At 33.5% G+C, this 27,041-nt stretch overlaps 1 protein-coding gene across 2 annotated transcripts in view; it reads right to left on the bottom strand.

Annotated features, from left to right (window-relative positions):
* Window positions 1-27,041, bottom strand: part of NCAM2 (neural cell adhesion molecule 2) — a 492,766-nt gene that overhangs the window by 192,515 nt on the left and 273,210 nt on the right. For both annotated transcript variants that reach the window (XM_067034950.1, XM_067034951.1), the window contains exons 2-5: window positions 24,845-24,919; window positions 20,693-20,899; window positions 18,615-18,758; window positions 12,332-12,469 (exon numbers count right to left, since the gene is read on the bottom strand). In XM_067034950.1, coding sequence (XP_066891051.1) covers window positions 12,332-12,469; window positions 18,615-18,758; window positions 20,693-20,899; window positions 24,845-24,919 — 564 coding nt within the window. The remainder of the gene's footprint in view (window positions 1-12,331; window positions 12,470-18,614; window positions 18,759-20,692; window positions 20,900-24,844; window positions 24,920-27,041) is intronic.

Raw genomic sequence — 27,041 nt, 5'->3', positions numbered from 1 at the left:
AAAATGGAAAATGGAAAACAGTATGGTGGTTCCTCAAAAAATTAAAAATACAATTGCCATGTGATCCAGCCATTTCATTTATGGGTATATACTCAAAAGGATTTTGAGCAAGGCCTCAAAGAGATATTTGCTCATTCACGTTCATGGCAGTATTATTCATAATATTTAAAAAGTGGAAGCAATACAAATGTCCATAGATTAATAAATGGATAAGCAAAATCTTGTATATGCATAAAATGGAATACTATCCAGCCTTGAAAAAGAAAAGAAAATTCTAACTACTTGTTATAGTATATCTACAACACGAATGAACCTTGAGGGCATTATGCTAAGTGAAATAAATCGGTCACATAAAGACAAATACTCTACGATTCCACTTATTGTGCACTTAGAATAGTCAAAAACACAGATACAGGAAGTGGAATGGTGGTTGCTAGAGGCTGGAGGGAGAGGTGAATGGGAGTTACTGTTAAATGAGTATACAGTTTCAGTTTTGCATGATGAAAAGAGTTATGAGGATGGATGGTAGTGGCTGGTGCACAACCTTACGAATGTATATAATACTACCTAACTGTACATTTAAAAAATGGTTAAACTGGTTGATTTCATGTTATGTGTATTTTACCACAAAATTGAAGCAATGTAAAAGGAAAGTAACATAGATATCTCAGGCCCTGGCCAAGAGACTAGATGGACCATGTTAACACCAAAGTACCTTGTAGCTTTAACATTCTATAGTGTTATTCTCAGTATATATGGAAAATAATTTAGTTTCTTTCCTCAGGTCTTTCCATGCCCTAATCAGCATGTTTCTTTCCATTGCATATAAACACTGAAGAGAGGTAGAAGTGAAACAACTAGGAAATCACGTTTGCAAAGCTGATTCATATTACTCAAGGATGCTAGAAAATTGCATTTTTTTCAGTTTAATTCTAAGACTCCTCCTTTGATAAGAAAGCAAGTATCTTCATTTTGCAACTTAACCTCTTCAGCAATTTTTCATACACCAATTGCTTATAATATCATGTAGTAAAAAAGAATGGTGTTTTAATATGACATAGACACTCCTTATGCAATAAGATTTAAATTATGTAAAATGCATTTCCATCATGATTTTGATGTTGTTACTTTCCAATGGTCGTATCAGGCATCAATGATGTCAAATATTCATGTTTTTTAGCTTTATTTGTTTTATTTTTTTTGTTCGTTTTGCTCTTCACTACTGCCTCATAGACTATTATATCACCTATTCTTTCTTAACTTTCATTAATATTGGTTCTGGTTACTTGCATTAATCTTCCACTTCATATTTATGAAGTTGGTCAATTTAAAGTACTATTTAATAGAATTAATTTTTTTTGGAACTCAGAACACATACAAAATATCAAGTGATTAACATAAAAAAGCTAACTAATTATAAAATTTCATTTTGAAAGAAAATCTAGTTCATTGATCAAATGCATATAGCTAGTTCTTTTCATATAAATGTAGTCAGTGGTTTCCAATCTTGAGTGTCAGCATACTTAGTATTACTGCCTTGCTACAGAATCAAGCAATATTTTTAATGTACTTGATTTAGAATTAATAGCTAATTGGCAGGTGTTTTCCACATATTTGTTCCTAATTTGTGAATACAGTAAATCAGTAACAATTAAAATTATCTGATGAGCACTGAGTTTTAAAATCAAACCTATCTGAGGAAAGCAGTAAGAGTTCTGTTTGATCCATCATATTAAAAGATAGTGAGAATCAAATTGGCCTATTATGTTGCTTTAAAAAAATTTCAAGGGAAAAGTTTCCACTGCCATCTTAAATTCCATTCTTAGTGAACTGTAATATGAAAGCCTGAGAAACGGTGGCAAATAAATACTACCTTCAGTGGACAAGTACAACAGACTGAGAAAATGTTAACTGAAGATTTGGTACATTATCATTATGTTTTTCTGTATTTTTCAAGTTTTTGCCAAATAAATCTAATTTTTATGTTCTTTTAATTTGACTTTTAAAATAGATCATATTCATGGGTTCAAAATACAATAAAATAAAAAGATACACACAGAATTCTTGACCTAAACCCTTTCCTCATTAACCACTTTATTAATTATATTTCTTTATGCAAATATTAACACACATATTTGTTTCCTTTTACAAACTATACCCTTTTCTGTACCATGTTTTTATTCTCAAGTTAATGATACATGTAAGGGATATATTCATGTCACTACATAACGAATTTCTTCACACTTGTTCAAATTGCACAGTCTTCTACCCTGTGGATGAACTATTGGTAACCTGTATGTATGACCAAAGAGCTACCTACTACAATCTTTATCTTCTGCAATCAATGCTGCAACTAATTATCCCAAAGTAAAATTGATTTGTCAAAAGGTAAATGAATATATAATTTTGACTAAAGACTAAATTAGATGCACCAAATTACCCTTGGTGGTAATTATGCAATATTCTATTTCAAAAATGGATTATTTTTATAACCAAAAAATATAAATGAGGAAATAAAACAATAAAAACTGAAATTAATAATTTTCATATAATTTAAGAAAGCTAATTTATAGCTGAATGTCTACAAACAATATAACCCCCAAATAAAATCTTATTAAGGAAAAGTCACGTGAAAAATTGCAGTTGAAAGCATGGAAAACGTTACTTTCCTTTTCTTTTGTTTCCACCGTAAGAGGCAATAATTAAATAAAAGGCCAAAATCAATATGGAAGATCCATCAGCTCAAAACAAATCAGAAGATTTTAGACATCTTGATGAAAAATTTCACCATTCAAGTTGGCCATTTTTGTCCTTTTTCAGCGTACATTTTATGGTTAACAATATTTTATAGGAGAGGTCCTCAAAGGATGTTTCAAGGACACCTGAGGTCCCCAACAACCAGTTAGAGAATCTACAAGGTCCTCTCTCTTCCAACATGTGTCTATGTGATGATAGATTTTCTCCTGCAAATGTAAGTTATTTGATTATGCTAATGGAGGAAAAGTTCAATGATCTCTTTATCTAAAAGATTCCTTTCCTCATATTCAAAAATATGTCACAAAAGTTTGCAGCTGGAAATATGAGAATCCACCTGTCTTCTGTTCAGGCACACATTAGAGAAACTCACAAAAATGTAAAAAAACAAGAAGCCACTCTTTCACTATTTTTCAAAATGTAGTTATTTTTCGTAAATACATTATTTAGATTAGCATGATTGTTATTTTGACAAATAATAAATTAACTTTTTAAAATTTAAATGAATTAAATATTTTTAAAAGTCTCAGTTTCCATGTACAATATAATATGATATATATATGGATATATATAGATAAAAATAGAAATGATCCACATAAACAAAACTTTTGGGGATTGTCAATAATTTTACAAGTGTAAAAGAGTTCTTAAGACAAAAATTTTTGTGATCAATTGGGGAACAAAATGAGGTGGAACACAATTTAGTAATTTAAATTAGCATTTAAACAGAAGTCATATAAAACTGCCAAGAAAAAAATAAATTTAAAATAAAAGCCATACTATAGGTTTAAAATTAATCTAAATGGATAAAGTTTCAGAACATATTCCTAGAGAATTAATAATGATCATGTTTGAGAAATTCTGGAGAAAAGTATCTGTTGGGAAGTGTGAGTTCAAGGGTTTCAGGACTGATCAAGAAAAAAGACACAACAAGGTGGCAGCAGTACACAATGGGCTTTATTTGGGTGGCACTTGGACAGGTTGCATGAGAGGATAAGTTATTCACAGCAGGAGACCTTCCAGAGACTTTGTGTGTGTGTGTGTGTGTGTCTCTGTGTGTGTGTGTGTATTTAGGGACACCACCCATAAGGGGAGGAGAGCAAGATAATTCCTCAGAGAAAGTGGAACTTGAGTAGTGAGCTTATGTGTCTATGTGATGTCACTCATCAGCATAGCATGGTGTCTTTCAGTTGGAGAGCTCCAGAGGGCAGCAGTAACTTGGGATCCTGCATAGGTCCAGAGTTAGTCTTATCTATGGCTAGCAGAAGGTGGGTGCAGTTTTGAAAGGTGTGCAAAGCAAGCTGATTCTAAATGGTTAAAATATGCTTATTGGGGGCTATATTTAAAACCACTGGATTTTAAATATAAAATATACAAAATTTTGAATTTGGTGCTAGTGATGTTTTTGAGCTAATGGCCCCAGCCTGCTCTGAAGAAGTAAACAACATTAGCACCAATATAAAGGACCCTTCATTGGCTTATTTATGTAACAGGAATGAAAGTAATGTTGAATGAGGGTGGAGATGTTGGAGAGAAAGGGTTATCTTTCTATTGAAAACTTGTCAGTTTACTATAATATCTGAGCAGATGCCAGAAGAAATAATCAAATGATTATAAAGCTCATAATTTTGGGAAGTTACTATTACATTTTTTAAAAGACCTACATAATTATGCTTTATAAGATCAACATAATTTTCATCTGTGATAGCAGAAAGGAAGAAGAGTTGAAGCCTCTTTTATTTTTTCCCCTATAAGTCTTTTAATTTTGCCTCAACTAAGTTAGAAATATTTGATCTTAAATATACTACTGTCAAAAGTCAATAAGTAGCCTGAGCTTATTCCTAAAATGTGAGCTAGATATTCTGAGTAACACTGGAGAGATAGAGTAGCAATCAAAAATGAGCTGCTGTACACCATCCCAGTTAATGTCTTTAATAATTCTTTAGAGTTAAGAAATGAGGAAAAAAACCCGATCTCATACATGTCAATAAAACTAAAAATAATATTACAGAGTTCCAGTTCTGGGTAAATTGGAGAAACTCCTCTACATTTGTCTCTATCAACTCAATTTGTCTGTAACACTTAGACAAAATGCATGGATAATCGGCTTGAGGATTCTGAAATATAAATGGTAGCAGGCATATTGCTAATAGAAAAATATCAGAATTTGAAATACTAGGAGACAATCTATCAGAGAACCTTTTTTTTTTTTTTTTCTTCAGAATCCCTGGACTGAACTGAAGGCAGTCCAAAACTCAGAAGTGGGAATCAGCATGGCCTGAGAGAGGCCCAAGAGAAGCCTTCTATTTCAGGTTCAACAAGCAGGAAAGAGGTCTCCTGGTAGTGACAATGGCAGTAGGGAGGGAGCTTGTGTCTGTCTGAGACAGGGCCATCTTCCTCTTTAATCAGAAGAGTTATGGTCTCAAGATGGCAAAGCAAATATATCTACTGCTTTTATCTTTCTCTTTCCTCTGGCTAACTGACCCTGAATGAGGGCACACTGGTGGTAGAGAGGGAATAAATAAACCTCAGTTTTCTGATTATAGGACTGAAAAATGAAGACTCAAAAATAGGTTAAGTAGGTGAGAGATAAAAGAGTAGGAAGAGCTTGGAAAAGGAACCACATCAAGTTATTTATGAAATCTTGAGCTCAGCCCTGAGTTATGAATGTGTGGATGTAATCTTAAACAGCACAAAGACGTTGAGAACTGAACTAAGAGACATCCTACCCCACAGGTCCTGGAATGGCCATTGGTTCATATGTGAGACAGATCTGAAAATTAGTGCAAAAGTTTTGAAAATGAAACTGATTTTGAATCCACAAACCACAGAAGGCTGGTCACAGTAAGTGGTGTGAATTTAAATCAATTGATTGCCTACAAAAATAAAAATATCAACATTCTCCAAAGAACTGAAATAAAACCCAGAATCTCATAATATTCAAAATCCAGGATATAATCTAAAAAATGTTGGCCTATGAAGAACTAGGAAAATCTCATGTTAGTGTTAAATGCCAGTGACGTATTGAAACATGCTTTATTATCTGAAAACTACTTTAAAGTAACTCTTTTAAACATTTTCCAAAGGGTAAGGGTGAACCACCTCAGAATAAATGGAAAGACAGTTCCCATAAAGACACCCAGTATATTAAAAACAAATGAATAAATATTAGAACCAAATATATAGTAACAAAGATAGCACACCCATGGGTGTGCTAAATGGATATGACAGAGGGAAGAGTTTCTGAACTTGACGAATTACCAATAAAAATTGTCCAATCTTCAAAACAGGAGAAAATATTAAAGAAAGAAAAACAAAACCAAACAGAGCTTCAGGCACCTGTGAGACAACACCAAAATGTCATCAAATCTAAGAAGGAAATGAGAAATAAACATCATAGAAAATGTATGCATCTACATTTGTATATGTATACCTATGTATATGTATCTATAGAACTAATGTCTGAAAACTTCCCAAATTGGCAAGATTCTGAAAACACAGATTCAAAACCAGCTGTAGCCTTGAAACCCAAACAGATAAGTCCAAAGACGTTCATGCTGCAGGCATGTCATAATCAAACTGCTAAAAACTAAAGATATACAAACACAAAAGTGTGTTATTTATAGTACAACAATAATTCAAATAACTGTGGATTTCTTATCAGAAACAAATGGAGGTCAAAAGAAGGTGAAATGATATTTTTAAAGTGTCAAATTAGACAGATCTGTCAAAGTTCTGTGTTCAGCAAAGATATCTTTCATAAATGAAGGTAAAGACATTATAGTTCTCAGATAAAGGATGAGTAATACAATGTCTGCCAGTAAACCTGATCTGAAACAATTGCTAAAGGGACCTCTTCAGACAAAAGAGAAATTCATACAAAGAGAAATTTTATCAGAGGAAACATCAGACTTCAGGGATGAAGAAAGAGCAGGAGAAATGTTAAATATCTAGGTAAATATAATAGACTATTCTCCCCTTGAGTTCTTTAAAATACAATTAATGACTGAAATAAAAATGCTTAACATTGCCTATGAGGTTTTCACTAAATTCGGATGTAATATAGAAGACTACTAAGACATAAAGAAGAGAGGAGTATAAGGATCTATATGGTGCTACAATTTTTACAATCCAATTATAGTGGTAAAACATTTGCTCTAAGTTAAAGAAGCACATCATATTCACAATAGCAGGCACAATCACAAAAAAACAGAAAAAGGTATAGACAGAAACATAATAGATAAAATAAAATAGAACACTAAAAATATTCACAAAATCCAGGAGAAGGCAGAGAAGGAGAAATAGAAGGATAGAAAACAGAAAGAAAAAACTGAAAACAAATCAAAACAAAAATTGCAAATCTAAGATAAATGTAAATGGTCTAATCTCATGAATTAAAAAATATATACTATCAGAAGGAATAAAGTAATTAGCTCAACTGTATGTTCTCTATAAGCAGGCTACTTAAAATATAATAATATAGGTAGATTAAAAGTAAAAGAATGGACAAATATATATTGTTCAAACACCAATCCAAAGAAAGTTGGAGTAGCTATGTTAATATCAAACAAAGAAGATTTCAGAGCAAATAAAATTACATGATACCAAGGGGAATACTTCATAATGATAAAAGAGCCAATTTTCCAAAGGAAGAAAAATGACAATCTTTACATGTGCATTCATCTCACAAAAAAAACTGCAAAGTATATGAAGCAAAAACTGACAGAATGGAAACAAGAATTAGATGAATTCACAATTACTCTTTGTGATTTTCAATCTAAGAAACTAGAAAAAGAAGAGCACAATAAATCCGTATCAAACAGAAGGAAAAAGAATACTACAAGTAAGAACAGATATCAGTAAAATAAAAAAACAGAAAACAAACAAGGGAGAATTCAAAGAAACCAATGAAGTTTCTTTCAAAGATCAATACAATTAATAAACCTCTAGCAAGACTCACCAGGATAAATGGAGAGATAACACAGATTGCTAATATCAGGAATTGAAGGTATTTCACTACAGATGCAACATACAGTAAAATAATTTTTAAAAAGGAATAATACAGACAAGCCTATGTACACAAATTCAACAATGCTGAAGAAATGGAACGTTTCCTTGAAAATCACAAACTAGTGAAACTAACTCAAGATGAACTAGGTAACTCAAATAGTTCTTTAACTACTGAAATAATGTAATATGTGGTTAAAATCCTACCAAAAAAAAAAAGTCTATAGAAGCAGATTGTTTATCCTCTGAACTTTATCAAAAAGTTAAAGAAATAATACAATTTCTACACAATCTCTTTAAAAAAACATGAGTAGGGAATATTTCTTGACTCATTTTATGAGGCCAGCATTATAAGGATAACTTAACCAAAGATAGTATAGGAAATGAAAACTACACAACCAATATCACTCATTTAGGTAAGCACAAATGTATTCAATGAAATTTTAGAAAACAAAATTCTGCAATACACATACAAAAAAATACATCACCATCAAGTGGGGTTTATTCTGTGAATTGTAAAACTGGCATAATACTGAAAAATCAATTAATATAATTCAACTTATTAACAGTTTAAAGAAGAAAAATTATTCAATAATGTGAATTGATGCTGAAAAAGCATTTGACAGAATTCAACATCCATTCAAGATAAAAACCCTTCACAAGCCATGAAGGGAAAAGACTTCTTTATCCTGATAAAAGATATCTTGCCAAAAATTTCCAGCTAACAGGCAACATTCAGGTAAAAGAATGAATACTTTTTTTTCTAAAATTGGGAACAAGTAAGGAAGTCCTCACTCAGCCCTCCTATTTAACATCATACTGGAAGGCAAATGCAGTCCTAAGTAAGCAATAAAAATAAAAAGCATACAATTGGAAAAGAATAAATAACTTTAATATAATTTTCAGATGCACTATTGTTTTCATTGACAATCCAAGAATCTACAAAAATATTCCTAGAACTAAAAAATGTATGCAGTACAGGGCTACCCTGGTGGCGCAGTGGTTGAGCGTCTGCCTGCTGATGCAGGGGACACGAGTTTGTGCCCCGGTCCGGGAGGATCCCACATGCCGCGGAGCGGAGCGGCTGGGCCCGTGAGCCATGTCCGCTGAGCCTGCGCTTCCGGAGCCTGTGCTCCACAACGGGAGAGGTCACAACAGTGAGAGGCCCGCATACCACACACACACACACACACACACACACACACACACACACACACACACACACAAATGTATGCAGTACAGTCACAGAATATAAGAAAAATACACAAAAAAAATCATACTTCAATATACATACTTGCAAGAAACAACTGAAACCAATTCTTTTTTAAAAAAAACATATCAATAGTTCCAAAAATATAATGCTTAGATATTAATCAAACAAAACTCATGCATGGGATCTGAATGCTGAAAACTACAAAAAGTCAAATGAAGAAGCAAAAGAACAAAATACATTAATAAATGGAGAGACATACCTTGTTCATGCATTTGTAGAATCAACAAAAAAGTATAAAATTTTCCAAAACTGATATCAACTCTGTAGAATTCTAATTAACATCACAGCAGTATATTGTTTCGTAGACAGACATGTTCTAAAGTTTAAATGGAAGGCAAAGAAACTAGATTTTGCAAAACCTTTTTGTAGAAGAAGAGCAAAGTCATACAAATCATACTACTAGATTTTAAGGTATATGTAAACTTATGGTAATTAGGGCAGTAATAAGCATAATTAGCATGTAATAAGTCAAATATTGTAACTGAAGAAAAATAAGATAAAGTTGGTGCTTTTATTTTATTATTAATTTTTGCAACCTCAAAGTTTTCGTTGAACGTCTGCAAGAGGTTTTGTAGGAGGTAAATAATAAAGGATACTTTTAGAGAGAGCTCAAGATTTAAAAGGAGTAGGTAAGCAGGGCAAGAGTCAATAAGACTGGAGAGAATGATTTTTCTGACTGAAGTAAAGGCAAAATGTGAGAGAAAAGCACAGCTGTCTGGTGGCATTAGTCAATGCATTCCCTTGACAGGGTCCAACTGAATCATCCAGAAAGGGGAATAAATCAATGGTTGACTTTGTGAACACTGTTATTTTGAAGAAATTGGTTCCAGGAATTCTAAGATATGGGAGTTTGTGACCATAACAGGGAAATGTGACTAATAAGAAGAAGTGGAGATAAAGCAGTGTTCTAGTAAAGAAGGTCAGATTAGGACATATAATTGATTCTGTTAGAGGAAAAGTGGGAGTGGAAGGAGGATGATTTGCTTTGGAGGTCAATGTGATGCAGTCACAACAGGATATTACATACATGATTGATGTGAGTTGCACAAAAGAACACATTCCAGTGTGTATCTCCTTATGAACCCCCAAATAATAAGTATAGACATAGAAATAAATATTCCAGATTGAATGCAGATCATGATAGACGTGAAGATTCAAACTTTGTTAATGAACCCACTCATACCCAAAGAATTCTTCCTTTAAGAAAAATGTAATCACATTTAAACACTCACAGATAATCTAGTGTGGAGATAAATTAGAACATGTTATAACTATATTAAAGTAGAAATTACAATAGCAGAATGGATAATAAAGGCTTAATATGTTACATCTGCCAGATGACGTTTCCTTTTTCACATCAGACTCACATTAATGTTTTAGGGTAAAAATAAATGCATAATTTTACATATACATATATAACATACAGCATAGTATATATTTATACACTGCTTCCTATAAACTTAGTCTTTTTTAAAAAACTTTATATTATTAACTAATATTATAACCCACATTTTCATAAGAGCATACTGAGCCCAAGGTCTTGCCCGTGACAAAATACACGTATATTTCCTACCTTAAATTCTTCCGGAAACAAAGGACAGTAGATGGTTAAGTCAATACTTAAGAAACTAAATAGCCACTGTAAGTTACCTTTGTTTATTGTACATAATAAAGAGGGAAAGATATTAGAAATACTTACAGATATAAAAATAGATATAGATATATAGATACAGTTACAAACATAGTACGCATCTCCATATTTAAACCTATTCTTCATGCACTGAAATCTTCCTCTTGGGCTGAAGGCCAAAACTTCCATCGCCGATAGCACTCGATAAATACCAGATTCTGCACACCAAAAAAAGGCTCTGAAAGTCTTCTCTCAGAAGGCCTGGCACTTTGGACTCACCCATTAGCATGTGCAGTTTCTACCCACCTGCCTAATAACCATCTGGTCTATTCAATTATGTTATCCATAAATCTCAATTAATTATAGACTTAGAGAAGGAGAGAAAAAATTCTCAGTGATTTAATATTCTCTTTACCTTTCAGCATGAATTTTGTGGTTAAAATACCTTCACTCCAGGAAAGGAAAAACCAAATAACTCTTTTAGATCTATATGCTATTCCTGGTGCTGTTCTCCAGTCTCTTTAAGAAACTGGAGAGATAGCTCATGGTGGGAGGTGCATAGGATATGGAAGAAGACACTGATTTATGTTTCCCCTTCTCAGCCCTAACTGATAGAAAACTCATGGCTAACTCTTTAAATTCATATTTTGTCTATTCCAGAAAGAAAAAAATTACATTCTGCTTCTAGAATCCTGTGATTATGGTTATTTCTAATTTATTTTAAAACAGAAGAAAAAAGTCAAAGTTCATTTGTGTAGTGTTACTGCTAGTATTTCCATATGGCTGAAGCATGGGCTACCTATGAGCGGATGGTTAGAGAAGGTAGCTGATGATCATAAAAGGCTTCCTATACCATGAAGAGTGGTTTTTATTTTATCTTGCAGGTAATGGGAAACACTGACAATTTTAAGTGCTGAAAGGTTGATAGGACAGAAAGTTGGAATGGTGAAATTGAGAGTAGAGAAAACAAACAACTTACAGCCACACAAGAAAAATACAAAAAATAATTGGAAAGGGCAGCACTCATGGAAAGCATGGTAGGGAAAACAGAGTATACTTGATAGATGTTAAAGAAATACAGTGTGCATCCTGGTGACACATTAGATTACCAAAGTGGAGATAACTAGGATAACATTAATCTATCTTCTGCCTCACAGAATGTCATGTTAACCCAGGCATGCAATAGAGTAAAGAAGCCAAATTTGGAGGAAGAAATGTCATCTTGATGTCATAAACTTAGTTATTAACGTCCATTAATATTTCAAAGGGTAACTATGTATTCAAGTATTTAATTTGGTAAAACCTGCAAATACTGTTAATTAGAGTAGTTGAAGCAAGTAATTAATGTAATTTAAAAGTAAAATCTAGTATCATACTTTACTGTATTTCATTTGACATTCTTTCAACAACTACAAAGCCAGAAAAAGGCAACTACTCCCTTATAGACTCTTTGTAAAAGAGGATGACAATGTTAAATAAGTCACAGATCCTGCCCTTGAGGCTGTAATACAATGTAACAGATGCTACCCTAGAGCTGAGGAGATTTCCTCTAGGTATAGAAGAGGTTTATTAGGGAAGTCTTGAGTACTGAGTTTACATGGTTGCCCTTTTAATAAACATATTGCTAAATGCAACAAAAAGATACATACTCATTATTATCTGCTTACCGTTAACAATAACGATGATATCACGGAAGTCAATTTCTCCCCTAGCCTCCACTCTTCCTTCACACCTGTATATACCTTCATCACTTTTATTGATGTTGAGAATCTGCAGATTATTGTTGGCTAAGATAGCAAACCGATCTGTAAGGTAAGCAAAGGGGAGAAAATGATATCAGTCATTGAAGGCAGAGTCCAGCATGCTTTAAATTGCTAAGTGTTAAAATATGGCATTTGTCTGACACTATCAAACTTTTCATCAACAAACAAATTCAAATTTGAAAGTAAAATATAATTTCATGACTTCAGTTTTTCCACACTACACTGCCTGGTTACACATTCGTTTCAAAAATACATGCAAGACTTTATTTCCACATAAAACGGTTAGGCTATTATTTTGCCCTTGGTACTTTGAACGCACAAATGATACACAAAAGAACAAAGCTGAGAGATCAGATATAGCAGACACAAAGATGTTTTGACTGCAAATATGTAGCAACTTGGGTAAGGAAAAGGGTTAGGAAATTTATTGAATATCCTTCCTCACACAATAATTAAACTAATAATTGCACATACCCTGAGGAGGCAGCTAAAATATATAATAATATTCAAGTCATGTAGAGGGCATATAAAATGGTCATATCTCAGATTTATTTGAAAGATTTTTTTTTTCTAAATGCAAGATAATCCATTTTAGGAAGGAACAGATTAGACTTCATTAATTTTACCTCGATTCCATTTTACGTGTGAGTATATGCACATGCATAAATACAAAAACAAGCTGTTACAGGGCATGCATTAGCTGATTGCTGAAAATAACCTAGCTAGCCTAAGTAGCATCTCAGCCTGACAGTATTTTCCATAATGCCTGGCTTAGTTTTTAATCATCACAATTTCGTTGCAGTCTTAACACCTTTCCCCTTCCTATCAAGTAAAGAGTGTTCTCATATCCAGTTTTGTTTTGAAACATGTTATAAATGTAATATCCTAAATTCCATTAATCAATTCATCTATAGATATCATCGAACATCATCTGTTTGCTAGGTACTGTATTTGGATACATTGATGAATAAGAGAAAACATCCTTGACCCCTTTGGGACTTTTGGTAAGGTAGAAATGTCATTAATTTAAGCTACCCACCTCTGGATATCTACTGTTAAAGCTACTTTTTGGGACTGTTCCAGTATTTATTGTTCTTCCCCTATCTGCTGGCTTAATAGAGGTATTAGGACAAACACAGAAGACACATGAGAAAATGGTCCAGCCTCCCGCAACCTGGATCACTGAAAGGATGGAAGGGTAGAATCCTGCCTCTCCTCCTGCTGCCAATTGGACTTTGCATGAGTGAGAAATAAATTGCTATGACATTAAGCCATTCGTATTTGGGGTTCATTTTTCACAGCGATTCCTTAAGTCAAAGTAGAAGTTTGGGCTTTAAATACAAATAAGGAAGTTATCAGACTATAGAAGGTCATTAAAATAGGTGAGCATGTGGTTATTGATTGTCTAAGAGATAGTTAGTAAGGAATGGAAATGTGTAGATTCTGAGGCTACCTCAGAAAGAAAATACCAGTTACAAGGCTACAGATACATAATTTTCAGCCCAGAAAGTACAAACTTTCCCAAAATAGTTATTTCACCTTTTGGGTGACCCTAAGAAGAGATACAAAAATGTTTATGTAGATGCTTTCCCCTGGTAAATTTTCTCACCAAAGAAGAGACTGGAGAGAAAGAAAGGCAATCTGCAAGAAATATAACGTATAGTAAGTCCTGGAGTAACTTAGAACTCTTAAAAATGCATGACATTTGAAAGTAAATGTAAAAAAACTCTATTCAAGTGTGTTGCTGGAAATTAGAATGAGCAGCAATTACAGTTGACCCATGAACAACATGGGTTTGAACTGTGCAGATCCACTTATATGGGAATCTTTTTCAACAGTAAATACAGTACTATACAATCCGAAGTTGACTGAATCTGAGGATGCAGAACTGAACCACAGATATGGAGGAAACTCGGATAAGGAGGACCAACTATAAATTATACTTGAATTTTTGACTGCATGTCGAGTCGGCACCCTAACCCCTGTGTTGTTCATGTGTCAACTGTATGAATTAAAAAGTTCAAATTTAGAGAGGGATGCAACGAGTCATAACTAGATCATTGTACTATTATATTTTCTAACTCACTAAAATATGTATCACCCTTAACTAAAAATTCTAAGTATATGTGTAAAGTCCATGGAATGATAGCAAACTCTCAAACCAAAGAGCATTATTAATATGCATTTGCAAAAAGCATTTGAAGAAAGCACTGCTTCAATCAATCACACATAACTATGGATATTGGAACATTTAACTATTAGAGATGATCTATTTATCTCAGTTTTCCAGACATCCACATTTTCCTTATTGCAGTAAGAAAATAAATGAAATCAAATAATACACAATAAGGTGTCTGCTTTATGTTTCTTTAGGCAGGTTATTTTCTAAAAGTCCCCTTTTCTTCTCATTCCACAGCCACTGAATGGTTTGCCTCATCTACTCCTATGCCTTCAACCTATATTTTGATGATTCACAATTTTTCTTCAGACCAGATGATTCCTGTGGTTCCAGAATTGTGCAAGAATCAACCAGATGTACGAACTTAGAAGGGCTGTAAATACTTCAATCTCGGCATGTTTAAAATTTGGCTCACTAGCTCCACCTGAAATTTCTCATAAGGTACTCTCCAGTTCTGTCTTCACAGGTCTTTACATTGAGCTAGTTGCCCAAGGCAAATTCCTTGAGTCATCTTTGACTTCTCCATCTCTCTCAGTGTGCATATCCAATCAAACCCATATCCTATCACTTTATCATTTCTTAGTCTAGAATCTACTTTTCCCTCAGCAATTATTTCATTTGGATTTGAACTGTTCTCATTGCCTGGAGCTTGGCCTTGACTCTCATCCAATTCATTCTCCTCACTGAAGCGTTGATATCCTTTTCAATACATATTAGGTCATGTCACTGCCTTAATTAAAACCCTTTAGTGATGTCACCTTTGGATAGATTCTAAACTTCTCAATAGAGACATCAAGGCCATATTAACTTGGCTCAACCTTCTTTTCCATTTTCCTTTCTTATTAGTCTTTATTTACAAATTTTAGTTATTGTAAGTGTTCTAGTTGTACTTATTCATAAATTCTAGTTATAATGAACTTAATTCAGTTTCTGAAACATGCCACTCATGCTTTCACCTCTGGGCCATTGCATACCCTGTCCTCTCCTCTTGAAAAGTCCCCACCATTCTCTAGCTGGCTAATCCCTTTTCATCTTTAAAGGTTGCTTTTCTCTCTCAGCAGACACCTTGAACACTCTTCTCTGCCCTAACTAGTTCAGGTGCTCTTTCTTTAGCATCTTCTATCACTGCACTTTCCTTACCATATACCTCAACATACCTTGTTTTCACTGATTGATTTTTTCCACTAGATTATTAATATGTTGAGGGTAGTAGACTTGTTCATCATTTTAACCATGAATCACCACCTTCTAGTACACTAGATGAAATATACTAAATGTTCAATAACTGTTGAATGACTTTTTATACTGGAAGTAGATTTCATACAAATTTTATTGAGCAAGATGATTTTATCCATAGTTTTTGATGCCAAAAGAGTACTTCATTAGAAAATGCTCGGAACATTTAGGAAGTTTCAGAGATAACTTTCAAAATGGCTGAGGTAGAATTGGCAACTGCAATAGCATATCCTTCCATCAGGGTTGAGACTAAAAGTCAGGATATTCAACTTTTATAACAAAATGTCACTTTTACTCCCTAAGTACTTGAATTCTTTAGCATATGGATTTCCTTTCAACAAACAACATGGTAAACCTCCACTTTGAGTAGCCTGCGGGAACATTAATTCTGCATATTTGTCACACAGCTGCTACCAAAAGCATGGTTAATAAGATGGACATTTCCAAACCTTCATTGTTTCATATGGAGACTTTAAACTTTACTCCTGTGCCACATTAAGGCTTCAGAAAGTTATCTGTACACACTGCATTAGTTTACATCCCCATATATGTTCCTTTCATGGTTGTAAACCTAATCTTATTTCATTAGTTTTAATACAAGGACCACATAAAGCATAAAAATCTGAAGAATATTACTTCTTATAAATCTTTTATGAATGTAAAAAGTGTTTGATAATGAAGTAGGTGGCAAGTTTCGCAAATATTAAAAGGTTAGAAAAGTTTGTTCATCTTCACAATTCTCCTACATCCTTTACATCCCAAAGTCAGAGGAAATTTTACGTCCTTTTTCAAAAAATTCTATTTTGCCTTCCCTACAACTCGGCATTAAGTTTCTATGTTTAACTGATTCCCAAGAATTAAAAAACTCAATGAGAAGAAACAAGAAAAATAAATGTTATTTATTGAGAATCTGATATATAGTCAAATATTTTATTCATTCAGTTAACAAATATTTATGAGCCTATCTTACTTAAAACTCAAACCATTGTTCAAAATGCATATAGTAATTTACTGTTTACAGATGAAGAATCCGAATTAGGTACAGAGCAGTTAGAAAAGTTGTTTGAAGCTTTAGGGACAAGGAAAGAGTAGAGCTGTTATGGAATTCCAACTTCACAGCATTCATCCTGGGATACCGGGAAAAATGTGTAAGCTGTAGCATAGAAGCATCACTCCTCCATCAGCACTGTACTTGACCACCAATCTTTGCTTTGAGGATTTAACTGTCTTTTTTTTAATCAGATAATTAATCATTAGATTTTATCCCCAAATAAATTACAAAAAGTAGATATTATAGGGCAACCTCCAGTGTCCACCATGGATGCCAAAGAATGAACTGTCTTTAGGCTTGAATTCCATCTGGCTAATTAACTGGAGGGATCGTCTGCTCAGGGAAGATGGAAATACTGATTGGTGCCCTGGGCCCATTCAGTCAAGACCTTGCCAGTGCCCGCTGCACATACTCTCTGCCCAGAGGCCTACAGTCAGCATGGATTTAACTGTCTTTTAAAAAATAAACCTCATTTCAAAACCATCTTGTAATTATGGTTTACAGTAAACCAGATGTACACTTGAAGTCTAAGATTAGGTAATCTGAAAATGTTTAGACATTGTCATTTAACTGCTATGAAAGAATTGCCTTTTCTATATTATTGAGGGGAAGAAAGCAGAAAATATACTGCACAATTTACTCATGAAATTTATTAGTAAACTCTAAAGCAGTTATCTGAAAATAAAGAGGAAATATTCTATCTCATTAACTTACTATAATAGAAAAAAGAGTTTTAGTCAATAACTGACAAGCAGTGAAAATGCCAAGTCCAGAAAAATTCTCTCAAAGTTAAAAAAAATTACTATCATGATCATGATACATTCTCTGTACATATTCAAAAACAGAAACCCTCTGTCTTCTCCCCTTTATGTTGTAGAAGTTTCATCTCTTAGAAACACAAAACAAAATCATCCAAGATAGAAAGTATTTTAAAAGATTCAATTATTTTGTACCTCTCTGCAATGCAAGTGCAATGAAAAATATTCTAAATCGAAAATGCTCCCAATCCACAATAATAAAGTAGCAGAATGTAAGCAAATCATGCATCAATTTCAGATGTCATTTTATTCTGGAATTTTAGCTCAGTCTGAATCAAAATCATGAAGACAATTGAAATGAATGTACTCTTCTTTCTATTATCCATATTCATCTTATCATAATATTTAGAATATATAGGTATCTTTGAAAGAACAGTGACAGAAAAATAAATATGATTCATATAGATATTATTATAAGTTTATACATAATAAGCCCATGGGATTATGTTTGAATTATAATATGTAGAATTTCAATAGATCCAGATTGATTCCTTTATTTGTTTAGTATCCTTGAACTGTTTATATATAATTTTTTCTTGATCTAGAGCAGGAGTCAGCAAACTTTTTCTGTAATCTCCAGAAAATAACTATTGTAGGCTATGTAGGACAAACCATCTGTGTCACAGCTGTTCAGCTTTGTTCCCAAAGTAGCCATAGACAATATGTAACAATTGGGCTTGGCTGAATTTTCATAACACCTTAAAAAAACAGCAGAGGAGCTGAATTTAGCCTGAGGGCCATAGTTTGTCAACCTCTAGTTTAGAGCTTTGAGGTTCTCAAAACAGTCGTTTGAGGCTTAGGGTCAAACAATCTAATTGCTATATTTACTCAGGTAGATTCAGTCTTTTAAAAAATTGCAATATTGTTAGAACATATAACTTAGAGAGTTACCAAAATACTAACTGTCGGAAATAGCGGTGACTTCCTCGTTATGATACAACCAGCTGACAACAGGTGCAGGCGAACTGCTGACTCGGCAAATGACTTCTGCATTCTCTCCTTGTTTGAACTCTTGAGGAGACACCACTTCTCTGAAAGTGAGTTTTTCTGTATCAAGAAAGTAAAACAAACCATACAAGCATTATTGCTTATTTCTTCCAATAGCATATTTCAGAATCCGTGTTTATTAATGCTGTAATAAAATAATTAGGTAAATCTAGATCCTTTAAAACCTTAAACCAGATCATCGAATTCTCCTACCCAATAGATTCCATCTCACTGAGAATAAAATCCAAAGTCCTTACAATGCCACACTAGGTCCTGTATGAACTGGAGTCTGCCAAACAATTCTGATCCCAATTTTTCTTCTCTCCTCCTAGTTGCTGCTTCAGGCAGTTCCTTGAACACTCCAGATTTGTTCTCATTCTGGGGCATTTGCACTCTCTTAAATTCCTTCAAATTTCTGCCCAACCTCCACATACAAAATAGCCATCTCCCTACATCTCTAAACCACTTAATTTCTTTCCTGTAGAATTCTATAGCATATATATCTAGCATTTAAGCATTAGTTTTAGCTTGCTTTTTGTCTGTCTCTACCCACTAAAACGTTGGCAACAAGTGGCCAGTGATATTTTCTGTTTTAGTCACTAATGTCTTTAGGAATTAGAATATTGTCTGCCATGCAGTAGACATACAATAAGTGTATTGAATGAATGCATGAATATGGATATTTATGCTTGATGAGAAATTTTCACAAAAGTAATTCATTGTTCTTGCTAAGAAAAAACAAAATTTTTTTTACCTTCACAAATAAAGCGCTAGGGATCTTCCTTTGTATCATTTCAAAGGACACTTCTTTCCAGATACTAGTCTATGAAATGATGATTTCAACTTAATTCTTTGTTATTTATGAAATTGGTACAGTAAATGGTCATATAAATAAGTAAAACATCTTTCCTTGAGGAGCTTAGAAATTAACAGGAGGGGAAAAAAAAGGTCAAATCAGGAAAAATGAGGGCAACAATACTCCAACAGATTGCCGCACTCATCTAAGAGGAAGCCTTGCTCTGGTGCTGCTTTGGCCTTTTTTCCCGTATGCTATTTCTAGTATAACAAAAACAAAGCTATAAGGAAGAGATGTCTTATGAGCTAGTGTTCTAAAACTTTTTATAATTTTTCACTGGTAGAAATGCCAACTACCACAAATTAATTGTAAGGCAAAGTTCTAAGCACTTTATGCATAAGGTAATGTAGTCCTCAGAGCAATTCTATGTATGATGTAGGTACTACAATTATATCTATTTTATAGACGAGGAAACTGAAACGGAGAGGTTACGCGATCGCTCAAGGCCACAGGTGTAAGTGATAGAGCCTGGTTTCAAACCCTGGGAGTCAATGAGTTTCAGTGTTCCTAAACAGGTTAACAATTCCTAAAAGTGAGAAGCTGGCAAGGAATGTAGGAAGCAATCTCAAGTCGTAAAATGAAGTGTAAGTGTAGAAAACCTTGCCACTAAAAATGCCTGGAGTTGAAGAATCTGGTTAGATGTTATTCTTCGTTAGATGACTTTTCAGTTTTTACTCTGTCTAAAGCCTGTCAGCTGACCCTTCCCCAGTTCTCATTCTAGATTGGTCACTGGTATCACATAGGTGATTTTATTTGTTCTAGTCATGATCTTTTTTTTTGAAAGTGAAAAAAAGCACTCCCAATAAATTTTATATCACTAAATAAAGTACTGATTTCTATTTACCCAACAGATTCTTAGTGGCATCAAAAAACTAAAACATTTTCATCTAAATTATTTAACCAACAGAATTGGCTAGATCTCTGTATTTATAATCCACTATAACCTATTATCGATTTTATTTTAGAGATGTACTGTGGTAAAATAGAAATAAGCTGATATCTGTAAAGTTCTTAGCACATTGTCCATCACATAATTAGTTCTTAATGAGTGTTAGTTTCTATTGTTAAGTACATTTTAATTTGAATTTTTTATAAGAACGTATTATTTCAATCAATAAAACATAAATACATGACTTACGGTAAATTTCCAAAACAACTGTGGCTTCTTGTGTCTGTCCTTTGGCATCTGTTGCTTGACAACGATATATCCCTGCATCTTCTATATTTGCGTTGTAGATGGTTAATCGTGATCTAATACCTTCCTTTTGCACTGATACCCTCTGTGTTGAAATTATCTTCTCTCCTTGAGGATTATACCAATCTATACTCTCAGGTTCACCAATTGCTGCAAAGAGCCATGGAAAAGAAATTTTGAAAATATGTTTCAAGTGTTTGTTTTGACACTGGCATTTACTATCGTGTAACAACTTTAACAATTTAGAAAAAAATGTAAATGGAAGACTGGAAGTCTGAAAATCTTACAAAATCGAAAGTAAACACAAATGCTATCACACATGCTATCCTTATTTATCTATCATTGAGGGTTCAATCTCGTTTGAGTAACAAAACCCAAAGGAAACTTCCAGTATGTATTTAAGCTATGATAGTGTAAACTTTACCACGGAAATCTATGGATTATTACTACACAAGCACTGAAAGTGCCTTGGCAACTGAGTACAACATTAATTCCACTTAATAGGCATAATCTAAACAGAAACACAATTACTAATGTAATTTCATCTGCTCAATTCTTTTTGCTAGGGTCAGGAAATAGCACTTTTTTCCCTGATACAGCAGAGCTCATAAAAACGTAAATCATTTATGAAATAAACTTTGGCTTTTAATACAGAATTTTGAATTAATTTCCCAAGTTGTTAAACTTGTATAGAGATAAGGCCAATGACTATTTTTTAAATGGGGCCCTAAACTTCCCTTTTCCCAACTGAAATGAGTAGTTTCACCATTTTAATCTAAAACTGTTAACTATTTAATCATATGATAATTAGAATGCACTGAAATGATACTTATAGTGCTAGGCAATTATAACCCAATCATTACAGGGTAAACATTTATTTAAGTTTTCCAATTCAGAATCTAGGTATTATCCTCTTTGTAAAAGCTGAAGCTTCCTGTGTTTGCTTTTAGTCACCAAAAGGATGTATTTCACCTAATTACTTGAGAGATAATTTGTGGAAGCAGCATACACTATTAACTCAAAAGTATCAGGAGAAAATGCATAAAGTTATATAACATCTTCAGGACTGTTTTGAAGAAAATTATTCCTTCTCATTTTTTTTCCCCAAGATATGGCTTTAGAAACAAATTGTGTTCCTTCCTATATCAAATTAGACATGATGGCGAAAAAAGTATGAAAGAAGTTTAGTTAAATCTTAAATGAATCTTAGTTATGGTACCTTCAGTTTTTCTGAACAGAACCATAAAACCATAGTAGTTACAGGATAACTCATTTGGGGGAGGTATTTGTTTTAATTCCCTCTTCTATCGATAAGTTAAAAAAGAATAATTTAAATGTGCATTACTTTAAGTTTCAGCAATAGAAAACCTCACTTTATACAGTAAATTACACAGGATAGTCTGTGAAATATTTTGGACATTTTCATTCTTAATGATATGGAATAAAATTTCATGGAGAGTTTATTCTGTATTTTCATAGAGCAGTCATAATTCTCTTTATTCTGGCAACTCAAATAATAATTTCCAATAAAACTTTGCATGTTATTTTACTGTAAAGACTGGGCTATTGGATTAATAAGTAGCATTAAACTTATTTTCTTGAAAATGTAATATAAAAATTCATTTGCTATACATGACACATTCTTATTTGAGATCCCACATGTCACGGAGCGGCTAAGCCCGTGAACCATGGCCGCTGGGCCTGCGCGTCCGGAGCAACGGGAGAAGCCACAACAGTGAGAGGCCCGCGAACCGCAAAAAAAAAAAAAAAAAAAAAAAGTACAAAAAGGCCAAAACCCAACTGCTACATCTGAGCTGCTGGGAGCAAAAGCATGGTACTACGCGAGAACTATGCGTGATTCCTGCACACAGCACCACCAAGGGGGTGGGCAGACCACTACACCTAAGCCAGCCCGCCAGCCAGACCCACTGATCCACCATTGCCCTCATCCCATTTAAGGGATCAGCTCACTCCACTTCAGGGAGCCAGCAAGGGAACGTGTTACTTGTTTTCACTCCCTTGTGCTGCATCAAGAGTCCCTACAAAGCCCTGCCTGAATTCCCCCTCTGGCCTCTTAACCAATTTCTGTTGATTAAAGAGTCCAAGAACCCCAGGTCAGTAACATGACTAACTTCTAGTTGAATTTTAAGACATATTTATTTTATTGAGTTTTAGATGTCTGTGTTCAGGAAACTTTAGAATCATATCAACATAGTCACCATTGTGATAGAAAAGTACATGCAAGCGTTTTGATTTGCATTGGTTTCCCACATCTTTATTGTTAGATTTTTGTTTTACTACTGTATTTAAGATAAATAAGGCCACTTCCATGACAACAGTACAGCTCTTGATTATACGTCTTTATATAAAAGGAAAAAAAGGTTAATTGTTTTGCCTTATTAAGAGCAAAACTCAGTACCACTGAATGACGTTAATTCGTACTTTTAAATTTTGTCTTAATTTGACCTTATGAATTATATACATCATATAATTTATATCACAAAGATGATGCAAATCCAAGAAAATAATACAATTTTATTTTATTTTTCAATTCACTTTTACTTTTAAACTATTTCATTATTCTGTGATCTTGTGATTTAACTGAGCTGAGTGTATGCGTGTGTGCATTTGTGCATATAAAATATAGATAAGGTTTAGAAACATTCTTATGCCAAAGCTGTACTGACATAGTAAATGATGTTGAACCATTTTCTCCCCTACTCTCTGCTTTTAAATTTGCCAATATATAAAAACATGTGTCAACAAGACCTATCAATTCAGACCTTTATTAAGAAGGCAAATATGTGAAGAATCATGGCCTCAATTAGTTGCTCATATTATCTGATATTATTTTTAGATATGTTATTATAACTGCTTCTATTTTTTTAATTGTCATAATAATTTAAATAAGCCATGCCATTCTGAAGACAACTTTTATAATGCATTTTATGTCAGAAATGCCTATCTAATCCAGTTTTGAATTGCTAAGTATAATCAGGAATGGAAACAATTTTAAAATATACTAAAAAGCAATTTTGGCACTAAATGAATATTTTAAAAACTTTATATATGAAGGGTTATATGCATGAAAATGAATATGATGAATTTAAATTTTGGCACTAAATGAATACTTGAAAAACTTTATATGTGAAGACTTGTATGCATGAAAATGAATGTGATGAATCTAAATAGCAGTAGAATGTGCTCATGTGTGAGTTTTACAATATGTTGAATAGGAATTTGTTGCTTAAGTAGTTAATATCTTCTAGAAGAATTCTACGTGTGCATAATTAAACTAGATGAGGTCCATAATAATTTCCCATAGGCATTATGATATATAACACTTCTAATTAATAGTCACAAAAATCTTGCAAAACCATTGCTGATTAAATATCTACTTTTTTTTTTTTTTTTTTTTTTTTTTAGGTACGCGGGCCTCTCACTGCTGTGGCCTCTCCCGTTGCGGAGCACAGGCTCCAGACGCGCAGGCTCAGCGGCCACGGCTCATGGGCCCAGCCGCTCCACGGCATGTGGGATCTTCCTGGACCGGGGCACGAACCCGCGTCCCCTGCATCGGCAGGCGGACTCTCAACCACTGCGCCACCAGGGAAGCCCTAAATAACTACTTTTTAAACATCACTTTTCATAAGGAAGGATATGATATGTTTTGTCTTAAACTTTTCATTGAAGTGAAACTATAATGCAGGGTGCCATATCTAACTTATTCATAGCATATTTATGAAAATGGTTCAATTATAACGTTTACATTCATCCTACGGTTACTATTTAGATAGAAATAATATTTAAATTGATGTAAAAGTTATCATGCATACACTATATTTGATAAGTTATTTTCAAAATAAATAATCTAGTTTATTTAGTAGTCAAAATCAGTAACTTGAAAGCAACAAATAAAATTCATAGTGTTTAATATGTAAAATATGTTCATTAACACTTTTCCAATCATTATAAGCCCGATGATAATATACAATTTTATTTCCAGAGAATTGACATTTAACTACTTAAATTTAGTCAATATATTATATTAATAAAGAATAAAACAAGTTATCTGAAAATATTTGTAGAAATACATACCTGTACATGTGAAGAATTTAGATTCTCCCACACTAAGCTCTACTTTGCTAAGTGAAATTGTCACTTGAAGAAGAGCTGAAAAAAATATTTGAGTAAAATTAATTATGGTTTTCAACATGAATGCTAAGATTTTAGTACATGGTGTCTATACCACATGATTGAAATAGCAATTATTTACCCTCTTATGCTTTTATTACCTGTAAAGAGAAATGAAAGTTTTGTAAAATACAGTATAACAAATTATTTACATTGTATTATTATGTACATTAAAACAGACCAAATACAGGACTTATTCAAGCTATGTTGAAGTATTTCGTTAAGAAAATGAGCAAATTCATAGACAGCTGTTCCATATTCACAGACTAGGCATTCTGTGTACTACCAGATTGGACAAGAGCTACATAAAATTTTTGCTCAAATTTTGTAAACTTGCTTACAAAGAGTAAATCCTACACTGTTATTACAACAATTAAAAATTTAAGTCAAATACTTTTTGACTACCTACTAAAATTTTTCCATGAAAAGAGGCAAACACAGGGAAGAGAGGGAGTACTACTACATAAGGAAAGCGGAATAAGCTTTTTTTTCCACATGATTAATAAGTGAAGTAACCAGGGCAATGGCAACAAAACAGAGGAGATGTTCAAAAAGTTTGTTGTCAAATTTGAAATAAAACAGCTGAATGTCCTAAAACTTTAGAAGATAATTAAAATTATGTTTTAACATAAATTAAAAGATTTATGTTTCTAAGACTATGGTGGACAAGATAGTGTTACCACTCCCCAAAACCCTGTTCCACCATCCTTTTCCCCCTGAAATACATAGCTAACCTTTCAGGAGAGTAATGGTGCCTCAAGGGAAAAAAAAAAAAAAAAATGAAGAAAAATCTAAAAACTAGAGTACAAGCCTGCACTGGGAATTTGTGGATAATAGTAAGCGAAAGGCTCACAGATTGCAGAGAATGGATCCAAGCTTGGCTAGAAGAGGGGATGCTACAGAATACCACCAAACACTAGACCAGGATAAGATTCACCCTTAGTAGAAGAAGGGTATAGTATAAATTAGCCTACTGACAAAAGGGAATGACAAGGAGAGTTGTCTTTTCTGGCCTGTGTAAGGGACAAATGTTTCTTCTTAAATAGGTTAACCATGGTTCTGCCACATCCCAGGTTTGGGATTTTAAAATTGTAGATACATGTTCCTTGGGAAACCCCAAGCTGAAAATTAAATTAAAAAGCACTCTCACATGTAGGGCTCACAGCTAAGTGGCAGAAGCAAACATAAAACCCCTGCAGAAGAGCGATGTAATAGGCCCAGACTCCCCAAGATTTTCATAAATGAACCTCTCTCTAACCTAAACTCACATTCTGACATTATAAAATACATGGTGAAATAAGGCACTGTGAGCAAGAATTAGCTGAAATAACCTAGAGGAGAAACAGACCCACGACATTTCAAAACAGGGAATTAGACTAAGAATGTAACATAGCTATGTTGACAATGTTTAAAGAAATAAAATGTGAAATCAAAAAATATGAGAACAGAAGAAAATATTTCTCAAGAAAAACTTGTCAAACATGCTCTTTAAGCTCTTGAAAATATTTCCTTGAACGTCCCATACTTGATTGATGAATTCCTTCTTTTTCTGGAAACCTCCCTGAGAAACAGGATGGGCTGCAATGGCTATCTTCTCTCATGTCGGTCTTGGTCCTATTTTCATTGATAATTTCATCAACACTCAGAGGGTACTTGGCACATTATAGGGGCTCAAAAAGTGTTCTAGTAAGTCTAATATTTCAGAGAGAAACATGTAAAGAAGAGCAAAGAATTTAGAAAGAATAAGGAGAAAAGTAGAAGAAACAAGAGAGTGTCTACTATATACAATGTCAATTCTCGTGAGAATTGACAGAAGAGGACTTTTTCTTCAAGAAGTAACGAATCCCCTTGATGAACTTAGTTTAAGTGTAATGAGGACAATAGAGGCAAATTGCAGAAAAAGTCAAGGAATTTGAGATAGTCCTCTTAAGAAACTTGAATCTGTAAAGATGTACAGGGTTTTGGGGATCCACAGTTCTGGGCATGTGGTCAGGGATTTTATAAATTGGGGAAAGTTTACTCATACTTATGGATAGAAGGGAAAGAGGCAGAAAAGAGGTTATATGGTTGAAAGAAAAAAAGGAATTGTGATTCAGTTTCT

This window comes from Kogia breviceps, chromosome 5, assembly GCF_026419965.1.
Source record: "Kogia breviceps isolate mKogBre1 chromosome 5, mKogBre1 haplotype 1, whole genome shotgun sequence".
In the NCBI taxonomy this organism is placed as follows: domain Eukaryota; kingdom Metazoa; phylum Chordata; class Mammalia; order Artiodactyla; family Physeteridae; genus Kogia; species Kogia breviceps.
This window is presented reverse-complemented; position numbering and strand designations above follow the sequence as displayed.